Below are 15888 nucleotides of genomic sequence, written 5' to 3'. Positions count from 1 at the left end.
TTAAGGTGCTTTATGCAGCTTCACTTAAGGTGCTTGTATTTATGCGGAAACAGTATTATCGGAGTGTGGTTACGTCACGACTTAACACTAGAATGGGCTTCTCCCTTGACTTTATCAGACTTTATGCCTCCACGTCCCCCCGATTGCCTGCGAGCTTCTACGCCGGTCTATACGGTAATTTCTCAACTGTGCGACAGAGAGTCGAGTGGTTATGACGCAATTGTTAGCCTATTTTTACAAAAACTGCTTCTACGGGGCCATAACGTAAGATACAAGGTAATGGAGCCTTTTACACATTGTCGTGTTTCTTTAGAAATAAATAATGGACAAATGGAGTCTTTAAACGCCTCAGATGTAGAGTTAGGCATATTCGCTGTTAAAGTGACACCAAAATGAACGGGAGTCACTGGAATGCTAACAGCAGGTGAATGCTAACGCCATTAGTGCTTGTCTTTGTATTATTGATGTTTTATCCATGTCATATTGAGAGAAATAACAGTATCATCTTTTAATATAGCAGTTTTATAGGCTTTTATCATGTATCCTGAGTCAAATAATGTGTTTCTAACAGCAAACACTCAGACTAAAGTGAGATGATCTGCTGATGATCCTGAATGGCTTGTTGAATGAGTGTTGATAGTCTGAGGCTCATCAATATTAACAGATCTGCTGAAAACACTCTTTATTTCATGACAATAGTTCCTGTTTTCACCTCATTTATTATGCAGATGTCTTCAGATCTCCTGTAAATTGACTTAAAGCTCATTTCATTGGTGTCAATAGACTAATTGTTGGTTTCTATATAGAGATAAAGACATAAATGCTTAGATGTGTCATTTAGCCTAGTATTAAAACAAACTCAGCAACTGATAACTTTGATTTTTGCCTATCAGGTCCTCCCACAGCAATTACATCATCAGTGAAGCTCCTCCCACAGCAATTACATCATCAGTGAAGCTCCTCCCATCATCATCAGTGAAGCTCCTCCCACTGTAATTCTTCTATAAATGCTGGAATATTCAGTCTACAAGTGAAGACGAGCAGCAAAGCATCAGGAAGAGCTGAAATCTGCAAAGACTGAGTTTATTAAAGAGGACAGTGAGAACACGAGTGATCCAGAACCCTGCAGAATGAAACACACTGAAGATCCTGAAGAACAAAGAGGTTGGTGTTTATTCTTCATTCATTCATGATGCTGGAGAACATTCATGTTAGAAACATTCAAGCACTTCTTTATATTTAGACAAACAGGTAAACTATGAAATAGAAGAATATTTTCTTTTTTGTTTGTTTACAGCAAATGGTCAGTAAAGGGAGGTTTGAGAAACTGTTATATTGATTGTCAACATCAGATCCAACTAAATATTTGAACTGTTTTATTTTATATGTATAACTGGCTCACATTGTTTTGCAACCATGTTACCAAACATTTTGACATTTCTCAATATGGTTTGCTGGGTATTGACACAATTTTCACGATTCGATTCGATTTCTATTCACAAGCTTGTGATTCGATATTGATTGTTTTGGATATACTGTATATATCAGATAAAGTACATGGCAAATGTTCTCAAGGAAAGAAAATCTCTCAAATAATGCTGTAAACTATACATGGGAGTCAGTTTGTACTACATTACTTTAATATTGAAGGTTAAAATTTACTGATTTGTATACAAACACTTAAATTACATTCAAGGATAATTTTTTTATAATAATAAAGTTATACTAACTTTACAATTACATAATTCTCATCTGCAGATAACAATGGAAAACTGAGAAACTAAGACAAAATATTAAGCGCACTTAAAACTGAATACTAACAACATTACAAAGTACTATCTGGAATGGAAAATTAATCACACATATTAAGAGATTGTAGAGTCTGTACACATGTTCTTTCTTAACCCCCTGAGGTCGGCAAACGCGTGGGCGCGTTTTGCTCGTTTTTTTTTACATAGCAGCAAAATAGACCTAAAATACTCCGTCAGTTTTGGTCATACAGCCTTAAGAAATATGAAAAAATAAGCTGTTAAATGTCTACTTTTTTATGTGTCCACTTACAATCGAAATAAAACATTGTGCTTTTGTAAAATAAAGAAAGTAAACAGGGAGTGCTTTCTGCCTCTCCGTCTCCGTGAACTTTTTTTCTGAAGCACTTCTCTAAACTCAAACAAAACTCAGCGAATACTATTCACTCAGACATGAGCTATATATCTCTGTAATCATTTAAGTGTGTAGTTTTAGATTATCTAATTCAAAACTAAAATAAATATTCTCTGTTTATGTAATCTATATATAAAGAGCGAGAAATCAGCCGGTCTAATTATCGTTCTGGCACCTCATTACTCCGCTAATGTGACACGCCCATCGAGAGCGCGCGCTATTCAAACGCAGATGATCTGAAGCAACACATGCAAACCAGTCAACGCCCACAACAGCTGGATAACACACTCGCTGTGAGGAATAATAATATCGTGATAATCCTGGAAATTTTACCTCAAACGTGCTGGAGTATCCTAACAACGGATCCAGCTGCAGATCATCAGTAAGTGCTTTGTTCTAATCGCGATATGAAATGGTGTCTGTAAACCGCAAAAGACTGTTTAAATTTGAATCGCGTTTCTGTGTTTGAATGAATGAACGGCACATGCTGTTGTTTACTCCAGCTCGCGCGTTTCTGTGTTTGAATGAATGAACGGCACAGACGCATGTTGTTGTTTAGCTACTACAGCTCGCGCGTGTCTGTGTGTGAATGAAACTATCTACATTGCCTACTGAGATGAGTAAAAATCGACTGAATACGTTGAAATAAAATGTCTTTGGATAAGCAACATATTAAACTGCAAATTAACATTTATGCCCTAATATATATTAGCCTATAAAAGACAATATGTTACAGACTAAATATGAAAGACAACATTTCGTTTTGGATAGATTATAATTTTTTTACTGCCACATCAAAACCTAATTTACAAGGTGCAAACAAAATCTTAAAAAATCAATATAAGCCTTGTCTTTAAATTATTTTTGGATAATTTTGATAGGATAGCCTATCAAAAACTTTCTGAAAATACGAATGAGAATTAACTGCACAATTACTAGAAATGTTTACCTTGGATATTATACAATTTGCAAGCATACAGTTTGTGGAAAAATACACTTTTTTCAAGATGTTTCCAACTCTGAACCAATTCTGTAGTAATATATATATATATATATATATATATATGTGTGTGTGTGTATATATATATATATATATATGTGTGTGTGTGTGTGTGTGTATGTGTATATATATATATATATATATATATATATACGTGTGTGTGTGTGTGTGTGTGTGTGTGTTGTCTTTGCATCTTGTGGCTCAGTGACACCTATGAATTGCTCATTAGTATGCAGCATTAGCAGCTCTTTGTCTTCTCTCAGATGGGAATGAGGACATTATTCATGACCTTGTTGGATCATTCACGCCCACCTGCATATTGCCTTTCCAAACAAAAAGTGTCTTACAAAATTTAAATCAATCTATTGTTTAATGTGAGCGATTAGCCCGGATGATTTTCAGATCATTTTAAAGTAAACACTCTAGCCGACAAGATCCATTAGTCAAAAGTATTGTGGGAATATGTGAAGTTGGTCGTTTGTGGTCTTATATCAGAACATTTAAGTTTGAGTTTTTTGAATAACCACGCATAAATAATATTCTCTCAAAAATGCAAACATGTACATGCATGTTGCTCACATATTATGATAGACATGTTCGTGCTAAATAGAGTGTAATTACACCTTTGCCATTAATATTTTTATAAGCAACTGAAAAAAATACAAATATCAGGTCATGTCAAAACATCTCAAGGACCCCAAAAACACCTTAGACTCCAGAGGGTTAAGAGTTGATAAAAGATGTCGTTTCGGTGGACAACAGATCAGTTGATTGTAAAAATGTATTCTGAAAAGTTATAAGTGTATATATATATACATATATATACACACACACTTATAACTTGTCATAATTAATTATATATATTTCCCTTTTTGAGCTAATTTGCTGGCGTTGTGTACACACACACACACCACTCGAATCTTCCATAAAATAATCATTAATAACGTTCAAAAAGGTTGAATCACGGGCTTCATTACTCAGGATATGCGCTGTGAGAAACACACTTTGCTTGATGATGCGCTTGCAGTGTGTTTTCTCCCCTGACAGTATTTTCTTCTACGAAGGCTTCATTTATGTCGTTGGGAATGCAGTGCGATTATATATAAAAATATGATACTCATTGACAGAAGGCTGCTTTCGATTTCAAATGCTAACGTACTCTTTGTGAAGAGTGATCATCTCTGTGTAAGCGGTTAAATGTTCTTGCATTTCAAAATGCTTTCATGATACAAAATTAATGTAAACACAGTCAGTTATGTCTTTAAGCCGGGATTAAACATACAGGACAAAAAAAAGTCCATTATTATGCACAATAATCTGTGCATTATTTTAAATGTAGCCTATTAAATCTCCTGCTGTTAATGATGTCATCTGTTATAATAAACAACAGTTCAGCTGAAAAATTAAAACAGCTCTTGAAATGAAAACGTTATGGCACTGTTGTATACGTTTAATGTGTTTGTTACATTAGATAATTGTGTCATTGATCAAATATTTTTAATAGTTCTCTTGACAGAAACATGGGATTTGTGTCTATGTTTTAAAAGTAATAATTGGAAGATCTATTAATTTATATATTATGGGGTGTGCAAAGCTGCCGCTATTTGTATCTGTATTTGTATTTGTTGAGGGGGGAAAAGTATTTGTATTTGTATTTGTATTCGAGTAAAATTCAAAATGGGCGTAAAAATCGTAATCGAAAAAAAAAAAATTCGTTACACTTCTAATTTACGTTATGTGTAAGTATTCTTTAATTATATCCATTATAATAATTATGGATATGCAATATTGGTTGATGTTTTTTTCCATAAATCCAGCAATAAAACAAGGAATGTCATTGAAAAGAAAATAACATAACAGCCATTACCTCATCCATGGTTAAACCAACAACTAATAAAATACCATTGTGAACATTATGAAGCCTACAGCCTACATCTTGCTGTCTGCAAAAGACCAAGTAACTTAAACGTACCATATAACTCCCACACGTGCATACGATTCGACACAACTACACAAGCATTTTTAAACTTTTTAACCGAATGTTAACGTTACTCTGTCAACAGCCTATTGTCTAAATTACCGCGCTAAACAGCTGACGTTACGTAAACAGAGCGAGCATGAGAGCACCGACTGCAGACGTCAATAATGCCGCGTAATGGAATAATCTCCCGATCGCTTCTCGAAAGTTATAAACTGCCTCAGGAACCCAGTTAAGGTACAAACATCTATTCAACAAAAATAGTGATGCAGTTAAGTGTTTTTTCGCTCAGCCGAGCGCTCTCTGTTGCTGTGTGGAGCAGCCTGTGTCCGTCACTCAATCATCCGGGCGTCGTGCACTGCGGTCTCATGAGGAAACGCAGCTTTTTGATATAAAGTTTTTCTTGTTCCCGAATACAAATATTTTTTTAAGTATTTGTTCAAAATAAGTATTTGTAAAAAACACGTTATTTGTGCCTTTCCGAATACCGTATTCGGGTTCGGCTCCAGCCCAAATATGTAGGGAAGATGTGAAATGTTTCTCCCAGCCTTAGGGGGGAGCTCAGCTGTTTCGTTGGGTGAGTGAGCCCTTCTTCACATGGGTGGAGCTGTTGTTTAATTCAGTTATATTTCCTTGTGGAAAGGTAAGGAGGGTTATCACTGTTCTCTAATTAATCTATTTCATTGCTTTAACTATTTTGTCCATCCATGCTATTTTAAGAAATATATTGCTGTTAAAGATGTTTATTAACATATATGTGCAGTTATTTTCCATGGATGGTTTTGTATTTCTGATATTATTTAATGTGTAACTAATTCAATGAGGTGGGGTATATTTTTCTGTATATTGCATTGTGTTTAACATTTATCTGAGTATTTTGGGGTTTTATTCTTTGTATTTTGGATAAATCTGACTCTTAACTTTAATTGTCATGGAAGTGATTTGAGGTGAATACAGTATAACTGCAGCTAAAACTATAATGTTTTGTTTTATAATTTTGTATGCGCTGTTATTTTGATTATTGGTAATTAAGAGTTATATTTCCTTGTGGAAAGATGTTGCTGTGTGCTGCATAGTGGCTGATGCAGATAAAGAGCCAGATAAACTAAAGCTTCACTGCTGTGACGACCACGATCTTGGTGTCCTCCTCATTCATCGATCGCACAAACACAACGCAGAGACATTTGGGGGAGCACACCGACGAAGAGGGTTACATATATATATAAATAATATAATCAATATAATTAATCTCATTAAAATTATGGGAATATTTTAGGGCTCAGTTTAAGTCCTTTGACTTTATAACTCTCTTTGACTTTTCTCTCTTTGAATTTTGATGTTGTCACACGTTGGTTGAAGTAGGGAAGAATGCAGGATCTTAATTGCAGCAGTATTTATTTAAACAAACTCTAATACTCACAAACTGGATCAAAAGTAACATGAACAGAACAACCAAACATAGTAGCGCCGACAGACAAGGAACAGACTGATACACATTGCTTAAAGGGGTGGTTTACTTCTTTTTTTCTTTGCATGGTTGTGTTTATGGGGTGCAATATAATAGGGCTGCACGATATTGGGGAAAAAAATGACATTGCAATATTTTTTTCCCCAACGATATATATTGCGATATTGAGAGCCATAACTCCAGGCTAAAGACAATAATTACCATTCCATGATATTAATAATTTCACTAATAAGCAAGCTTCATTACAAGTGACAAAAAGGTCACTTAATATTTTATTCCAAAATTAGAACATTTCTGTAAACACAAAAGCAGAACACATTTTTAAATAAAACGGCAGCTTTACACCAACCCCCTGATTGGTTTACAACAATATAACTTAAAATAAATATATTTTTTATAAAACAACTTAAGCATTTTGGTTCACAATATTTAAAGTCAACTTTTCTTAGCCAAAGTGCCAAAGTAAAACAGTGTTGTTGTTGGTCATCATAATCATATGAAATAAACAAAATTATATAAAACTTTAATATATTTTGTATTAAATCTTCTAAACAGATTAGAGAACAAGTTGTTCTGTAAACAGAAAAGCCGAACACATTTAAACCAAGGAGGTAATCCATCCGCCGGAAACTGAAGCCTCCCCGGGCGCCGCCATTGTAGCAGAACTTCACCTGCTGTTAGCATTCCATTGACTCCCATTCATTTTTGCGTCACTTTGACAGCGAATAACTTTACATCTGAGGCGTCCAAAGATTCCATTTGTCCATTATTTATTTCTAAAGAAACACGACAATGTGTAAAAGGCTCCATTACCTTGTATCTTAAGTTATGGCCCCGTAGAAGCCGTTTTTGTAAAAATAGGCTAACGATTGCGTCATAACTGTAGAGAAATTACCGTATAGACCGGCAGAGAAGCGATCGGGCGATCGGGGGGACGTGGAGGCATAAAGTCCGATAAAGTGAAGCGAGAAGCCCATAGAGAGTGATAAAGTTGATCCTGCTGCTAGCTCATGGACAGCTAATGCTCACGCTCTCCGTCTCTGCGAGATTGGGAAGGGAATGATTCAGATTTCTCTCGGCACAGCTACTAGAAGACTGACAGCTGTCAGACACGTTGCTCACGTCACCAAGCTCAGTTTGAGCCTGCGCAGTTCGCCTGGCGATCAGGAAGTGAGTGCTTCAAATGGGCTTCACTTTTCTCCGTTGAAGTCTATGGGGTCGCTGTGTCCATCTTATATACTGTCTATGATTTAAACAGCAGCTTTACACCATACCGCCTGTCAGTGTCGCTGCTCCCACCACGCGCATCAAGAGCTGAGGGGGCACCAAAAAAATAGCCTAATGAAAAATCAATAATTCTAATGCCGATATTATTTTTAGTATAGAAATACAGACATCCCAAGTCTCCCGGAAGTTCCGGGAGTCTCCCGCATATTGATAGCGGCTCACTGATGCCCGCAAATTAGTTAAAATCTCCGGAATTTAGAGCGAGCGCGCCCGCGAGACAGAGACAGAGACTGTGCTCCAAACCGCGCAGCGCATGCACGGTAGAGATAGCAAGAGACCATAGAGAGTGATAAAGTTGATCCTGCTGGACAGCACGTGCACGGCAGAGAGAGAGCAAGAGACCGCGCGCGTACCTCATGAAGAGCATGTAATGTCTCCTGGTGCTACTACCCTTCACATCGCATGTTCCAGCAATGTGACTATCGCTCACTCGCACATCGCGATGTCGATGTTAAAATCGTTTAGCCCTACAATATAACATGTCTTCGTCTTTTTTTTTTTTTTTTTTAAGCCTTATTTTTCATAAATTTGACCTTTATTGTAAGCCGCTTTCTCCTCTGTCATTTGAATGACCGGTTGACTTCCTGATTCTATGAAACCACTCCCTCAGAAACAGGCATGGGCTCAGATTGGTTAGTTGGGCCGGTGTGTTGTAATTGGCTAAACTGCGTAGTGCACGTTGTCCGGAAACTTCACGCCCATCACCTTTACGGGCGAAAGTCACATGGTCTCCCATGTGTGCTCCGGTCACATGTAAATAATGGTGTAATGGATTACTTCATAAAGTATACATGGAAAATACATTTACAAAATTAGTACATAATTACAAACTGCAGGTTCAAAATGTTTGTACGCGTTTGTCATAGACACACGAAATAGCATAACTAAGTGGCTAATGCCAGCGCTGGCATTTGTTTACGTCCTTGATAAAACTAAAACATTATGTCTGAAATTATGCAAACATTTAAAATGATTAAGTCTTACTTACAGGTTGTGGCCCAACAACGGCTGCCTCTGGTTTTAAAGTTGGAACTGCTTCATGTTTTAGAAACAGTTTCTTGTTAAATCCGGCATTGAATTCGTGGAGATTCTGGAAGCTGTCTTCCGTAAAATGCGCAGCACAGAGAGCTACGATTGTAATTTTCAGGAACATAATCAAACAGACATTTTAGCCATTGTTGATAGGGCTGGGCGATAAAACGATAACGATAATTATCGCGATATAATTTTTCTCGATAAAACGATATCAAGAGTCCGATAAATGTTCGATAATGTTTTTGCGCCAAAAGCGGAACGAATCTCATTTGAACCGCGCGCGCCACACGGACCGTTTATCCGCTCGGCTCAAAGTCCAAACGGCAGCGCGAGCGCGAGTTCACTAGCAGACCCGTTTACTCTGATCGGTCTCGGTCACGAGATCCAGTGAGAAGCGCTTGAATTCAGCGAGGAACACAAATGTCTCAGTGATTTAAACCAGTTTAAAGGCAGATGAGACCGCGCTGACGAACATGAGAAACACTGTGCGCAACGATACAGTCAGAAGCTTCTCCGTCGACACATTCCCATCATTAACCACGGATTTACTGTAACGTTAGCCTAGTAATATTAACTGCACCATGAAATGTGGGATATATATATTGAATTGTATAATATTATTAATGTAGACAATGTATTAAAGGACTAATGGAATATAATTACAGTTTTTAATAATGTATTTAGGCTACTGGTTTTCATAAATACCATAAAGTTACATTTTATCTGTGGTTATTATGATCTAAATGCATAATGCTGGCTGACCAATGGTTAATTTAAATAAAACTAAAGAATATTACATTTTACCAAATCAAAATAATGTTGTTACTTTTTTTAACAGATGTTACGGTTTTTGAACATAAATTGTATAAAGTAAATCTGCATCCTAACTCAAGCTAATACTACTGAAATAAAGATATTTATTTTGTGAAGGAAAAATGTCAAATGTTTGAATGTTCTACCTCGGATTTGTGAAATGTTCCCCTGTTTGGCAAGTGTTTGTCATGATATGTTCTGACAATAAAGAGTAGTTTAAAAACACAACGCTTTCACTTAGGAGTAAAAATCTGTCTTTAAACTTGAAATAAATAAAGATTTGACATTTATCGATAATTATCGATATCGACTGATATAAAAAAAAATATCGTGATATTTTTTTTTGGCCATATCGCCCAGCCCTAATTGTTGACGAACTACAGCGTCCGTAGGAAGCCCGAACACCGAAGACATGACAGCTGGGTGAAAATAACACACTCTCGACGGCATGGCTACAGCTCTCCACTATAACTCTTCCTCTTCCACAAAGCCACAGAAATATGGCCACGCCCCCTTTTTTGCATATTCCGAAGGGAGGGTTGATGTAAATGTATGGGTTAGTTACGTATAAAACCCGGGAAGTATCTCGCTGTAGTCCCATTCGAGTCGTTTTTGTAGGCATTCAACTTCCTGATTTTTAAAAGACGATATCTCTGCTTACGTTGAACTTTTAGCGCAGCAACTTTGCAGGTACTGTTCATGCACCAACAGCAACATTACACACTATTTAAAATGAAAAAAGTGTAATCGCAATTAACCACCCCTTTAAATACACAGAACAGAAGACTGGAAAGTGAGACACAGCTGGGACAAATTAACTCATAATAACTAATTAACAAGACAGGGATTAAATCACAGTAACACATGGGCAAGCTGGGTGTCACAGGCAAACATAACATGAACACAGACACTAAACGTTATAGATGTACTGGAAATGCAATTAAACCTTTTTTCTTTCATTTCAGAGCTGATGGAAGAGAGCGAGGAGAGTGAAGAACTGAGAGAAGTGAAGAAGGAGAGTGAAGAACTGAGAGAAGTGAAGGAGGAGAGTGAAGAACTGAGAGAAGTGGAGGAGGAGAGTGAAGAACTGAGAGAAGTGAAGGAGGAGAGTGAAGAACTGAGAGAAGTGAAGGAGGAGAGTGAAGAACTGAGAGAAGTGAAGGAGGAGAGTGAAGAACTGAGAGAAGTGAAGGAGGAGAGAGAAGAACTGAGAGAAGTGAAGGAGGAGAGTGAAGAACTGAGAGAAGTGAAGGAGGAGAGTGAAGAACTGAGAGAAGTGAAGGAGGAGAGAGAAGAACTGAGAGAAGTGAAGGAGGAGAGAGAAGAACTGAGAGAAGTGAAGGAGGAGAGTGAAGAACTGAGAGAAGTGGAGGAACATCATGTCAAATCTGGAGAAAAACCTTTGAATCGCTCAAAGACTAAAAATAATTTTTTAAAGAAAAGAAGAGCCAAGAAATCTTTCACCTGCACTCAGTGTGGAAAGAGTTTCACATACAAACAAAATCGTGAGCGTCACATGAGAGTTCACACGGGAGAAAAGCCATTTACATGCAATCAATGTGGGAATAGTTTCAGTCATTCTTCACACCTTAAAGAACACATGAAGATCCACACCGGAGAGAAGCCGTTCATATGTGATCAGTGTGGAAAGAGTTTCACACGCAAAGATAGTCTTGAGCTTCACATGATGATCCACACCGGAGAGAAGCCATTCACATGTGATCAATGCAGCAAAACATTTCTCAGGGCATCAAACCTGAAGAGACACCTGACAGTTCATACGAAGGAGAAGCCACATTCATGTTCTGTGTGTGGAAAGAGTTTTTCACTGCTGCAATATTTACAAAGACATCAGAAAAGACACACTGGTGTGAGAGAGTACATGTGCTTTGAGTGTGAGAAGACTTTTATTACAGCGGAACATTTAAAACAGCACCAGAGGATTCACACTGGAGAAAAACCGCACACGTGTGATCAATGTGGGAATAGTTTCACAAGCAAACGAAATCTTGAGCGTCACATGAGTGTTCACACGGGAGAAAAGTCATTTACATGCAATCAATGTGGGAATAGTTTCAGTCATTCTTCACAACTTAAAGAACACATGAGGATCCACACCGGAGAGAAGCCGTTCACATGTGATCAGTGTGGCAAAACATTTCGTAGTGCATCAGACCTGAAGAAACACCTGACTGTTCATACGAAAGAGAAGCCACATTCATGTTCTGTGTGTGGAAAGAGTTTTTCACTGCTGCAGACTTTACATACACATCAGAAAACTCACACTGGTGTGAGAGAGTACATGTGCTTTGAGTGTGAGAAGACTTTTACTACAGCGCATATTTTAAAACTGCACCAGAGGATTCACACTGGAGAAAAACCTTACAAGTGTTCACACTGTGACAAGAGATTCAATCAGTCAACACATCTGAAAAGACATGAGAAGATCCACAGCAGAGAGAAGCCGCACACGTGTGATCAGTGAGGAAGAGTTTCTCTATTAAAAGTCGCCTGAAGATACACATGAAGATCCATGCAGTGAAGAAACCACATCACCACAGTCTGAAATCACAGTAAGAAGTTCATCTTTATGTGCTGAGCAACAAAATCTCTTCTGTGTAAGTTAGTCACAGTCAAATCTCTCCTCTCCACCTATAGTTGGCGCTGTTTCACTGTGGCATCATCACGTGATTGAATCATCCAGGTTGTGAATGAGGCCGACACCTGATGTGATTGTAAAGCGCTTGGTGTGTACAGTAGTAAATAGTAGCGCTATATATAAATTAACAAAAGATCTAGATATAAATAAATGAAACTTGTAGGGATGGCTGGCGCGAAACAGTCGTTCCGACGCTTTTCGAGATCCCGAAGCGCAGATTTTTCGAAACACTGATCCGAAGTGTGATTCAAAACACCCATGTCACGTGACTACGGCTAAATGATGCTTCGGAGTGTTTCACGAGTTTTTCGACAGGTGGCATGGTCCGCCGAACCAGCGTTTGACAGGGTCGGGAACAGTCCACACAATCGCACATCTGTATAAAAGTGAAGTCCATGCATCCTGACCTCGTGGGTTTTTGTGAGAGGAGTTTGATTTTGAGATAGCGGATTTTTGGTGATATAGTGACATTTATAGTGCGATTTGTTTAGTTATATTTAGGCTACATTTAAATGTACACATTGACTGATAGGCTAGAGACAGACAGAGTATACATATAGTGAGCTCTTCGGGCATCTTACCTAGTAGCTCACCGCATTGCAAAGGCCAAGAAACCCCACACAGTAGCCGAAGAGCTCATTTTACCTGCTGCAATGGATATGGTAAGAGAGGTGCTGGATCAGTTAGCGGCGGACAAACTGAAAACCATACCACTTTCCAATGATACCATAGCTCGGCGGATTGAAGACATGTCTGGTAACATAAAACAACAGACAACAGCCCGAATCCAGGCAAGGATTACTGCGCCTTACAGATGGACGAATCGACAGATGTCGCTAACCATGCCATTTTATTGGTTTATGTGAGGCATGTGTGGGACGGTGATTTGCAAGAACAATTTCTCTGCAGCAGAGACCTCCCCACCACTACAAAAGCAGAGGACATTTTTAACACCCTGGACTTGTATTTGAGCTCACTGGGCCTCAGTTGGGAATATTGTGTGGGAATCACCACTGATGGAGCTGCCTCTATGACCGGGAAACATTCCAGTGTGGTGAAGCGAATTCTGGAGATGGCACCTAACGCGACGTGGAACCACTGCTTTTTGCACCGAGAAGCGCTGGCGGCTAAGAATATGGTACCTTTACTTGATGAAGCTTTAACAAATGTCATCAAAGTGGTGAACCACATAAAACGGAGTGCAAAAAGTAGCCGTTGCTTTTCACATCTGTGTAAAGACCTGGGCTCTGAGCACATGCAGGTGCTGTATCACTCAGAAGTCCGCTGGCTGTCGAGGGGCAAGGTGTTGTCACGCTTTTACGAACTTAAAACAGAAATCGCCACATTCTTCTCAGAGACTAACTCCCCGTATGCAGAACTGTTTGACAACGAAATGTGGCTCGCACGAGTTGCATATCTTGCTGATATTTGTGAGCACCTCAACACATTAAATGTATCGATGCAAGGGAGAGGACACAATATATTTGAACAGTCAGACAGTGCGGCCAAAAATAACTTGAAACAAACTTTAAGGGCGCATCTCACTAAACTTCAAGCTCGGTTTGACGACTACTTTCCAGAGAAACAAACAACCATGGACTGGATACGCGACCCCTTCGGTATCAATGTGGAAAACATCACGTTGCCAAGCCACAAAGAGCATCAGCTGGTGGACCTGTCATGTGATCTGACGCTGAAAAAGAGATTTGGTGAGGTAAACCTTACCCACTTCTGGTGCAGTGTGATGACTGAGTATCCATCCCTCGCCACTTTAGCAGTAAAAACGATCTTACCATTCAGCACAACCTATTTGTGTGAAAGTGGCTTCTCTACCTTGGTCCAGCTCAAGTCAAAGCAGAGAAATAGGTTGGACACTGAGCATGATCTGAGAGTAGCTCTGGCTACTGTCACCCCAGACTTTGAAACCCCTAAGACAGGGGCGGGCAAACTACAGCCCGCGGGCCGCATATGCCCCGTTCGGCTGTTTAGTCTTAAAGATCGCATTCATTTTGCCTTTTTCCTGAAAAACTTTTTTATATATATAAATTTGTGATTAAGTGTAGGCTATACAAATTCGCTTCAGTCTTGTTATAATTAGGGATGGCTGACGCGAAACAGTCGTTCCGAAGCTTTGCGAGATCCCGAAGCGCAGATGTTTCGAAACACTGATCCGAAGCGTGATTCAAAACACCCATGTCACGTGACTATGGCCAAACGAAGCCTCGAAGTGTTTCACTAAGTGTTTCATCAGGTGTGATCCGCCGAATCAACGTTTGATTGACACGGTCGGGAACAGACCACACAATCGCACATCTGTATAAAAGTGAAATCAACGCATATTGACCTCGTGGGTTTTTGTGAGAGGAGTTTGATTTTGAGATAGCCGATTTTTGGTGATATAGTGACATTTATAGTGCGATTTGTTTAGTTATATTTAGGCTTACATTTAAATTTACACAACACATTGACTGATAGGCTAGAGACACAGAGTATACATATAGTGACACATTAATAGATATATAGATATAAATATATATAGACAGCTAGATTAATAGATAGATAGATACATAGATAGATTAAAGATAGGGATAGAAATGTCAACATCAGACCCATCAACATCAACACCAGTAAACACAGGACAGTTTATGGGAACTTTTTGATACTCGTATCCATCAAACCCAGATGATACACAATGCTACAGCTGATGCCACAGTGGAAGTGAAAAAATACATCAACGATGCGTATTTGCCCAGAACTCATGATCCACTAACTTACTGGAAAGAGAGAGCAGTAATCTTTCCTCATTTGTATGTCATGGCTAAAAAATATATTTTAAAAGAAGTAGGCTAGTCCTACCACAGCAGAGAAATTAATATTTTTGAATAAAAATATCTAAAAAAGTGAGACATTGTGGCTTGATTTATTTTATTAATATTCATTTTGCAGGACCAAAATAACATTATGCACAGTGATGAGCCTATATGTTACAAGATTCACATATTAGAAAAGTACAATAATAAAAAAAAACAACAATTTTAATGGCTCGTCAAGATTGTTTCAGATCAACACCTGCAAGTGACCACTAGGTGTCACCGTGGAGACAGGTGTCGGATTGATTCGAAGCCTCGAAACAATATGGAGCATTTGGTTCAACTGTTTCATTGCTTCACGAAGCCTCGATCTGCCCATCACTAGTTATAATCAGATTCAGCGTGTTCTTCATCTTCAATCTGCAGCGGTGCCGAGCACGTCAGAAACAGAGGACAGGGTGTGTGTGTTTGTGTGTGTGTGTGTGTGTGTGTTCATATCATTTAGCCTAGTATTAAAACAAACTCAGTAACTGATAACTTTGATTTTTGCAGATCAGCTCCTCCCACAACAATCACATCATCAGTGAAGCTCCTCCCACATCAGTCACATCATCAGTGAAGCTCCTCCCACAGTAATCACGTCATCAGTGAAGCTCCTCCCACTGTACTTCCCCA

General features: G+C 38.6%; 1 protein-coding gene across 2 annotated transcripts; it reads left to right on the top strand.

Annotated features, from left to right (window-relative positions):
- Window positions 1-1020: 1020 nt before the first annotated feature.
- On the top strand, window positions 1021-15854 carry LOC307000494 (uncharacterized protein). 2 transcript variants are annotated; one of them, XR_013798047.1, is made up of 3 exons: window positions 1021-1164; window positions 10710-12317; window positions 15766-15854. XR_013798047.1 is itself a non-coding variant. In XM_079616125.1 (2 exons), the coding sequence occupies exons 1-2, from the start codon at window positions 1131-1133 to the stop codon at window positions 12227-12229; spliced, it is 1554 nt and encodes a 517-aa protein (XP_079472251.1). In that variant the 5' UTR covers window positions 1021-1130; the 3' UTR covers window positions 12230-12358. The 2 variants fall into 2 exon arrangements, 1 of the variants encoding a protein (XP_079472251.1); XM_079616125.1 differs by lacking the exon at window positions 15766-15854 and having other exon boundaries at window positions 10710-12358.
- Window positions 15855-15888: the final 34 nt, after the last annotated feature.

Source organism: Phoxinus phoxinus, assembly GCF_949152265.1.
Source record: "Phoxinus phoxinus genome assembly, chromosome: 1".
Taxonomy (NCBI): domain Eukaryota; kingdom Metazoa; phylum Chordata; class Actinopteri; order Cypriniformes; family Leuciscidae; genus Phoxinus; species Phoxinus phoxinus.
Note: the sequence above shows the minus strand (reverse complement) of the source record. Positions and strands in the feature narration are given on the sequence as shown.

What these genes read in the sequence shown, in the direction of transcription:
- LOC307000494 (XM_079616125.1), top strand. Translation starts at nt 1,131, where the DNA reads ATGAAACACACTGAAGATCCTGAAGAACAAAGAG. An exon ending in AGATCCTGAAGAACAAAGAG is followed by an intron (nt 1,165 to 10,709) that starts GTTGGTGTTTAT and finishes CTTTCATTTCAG; the next exon opens with AGCTGATGGAAGAGAGCGAG.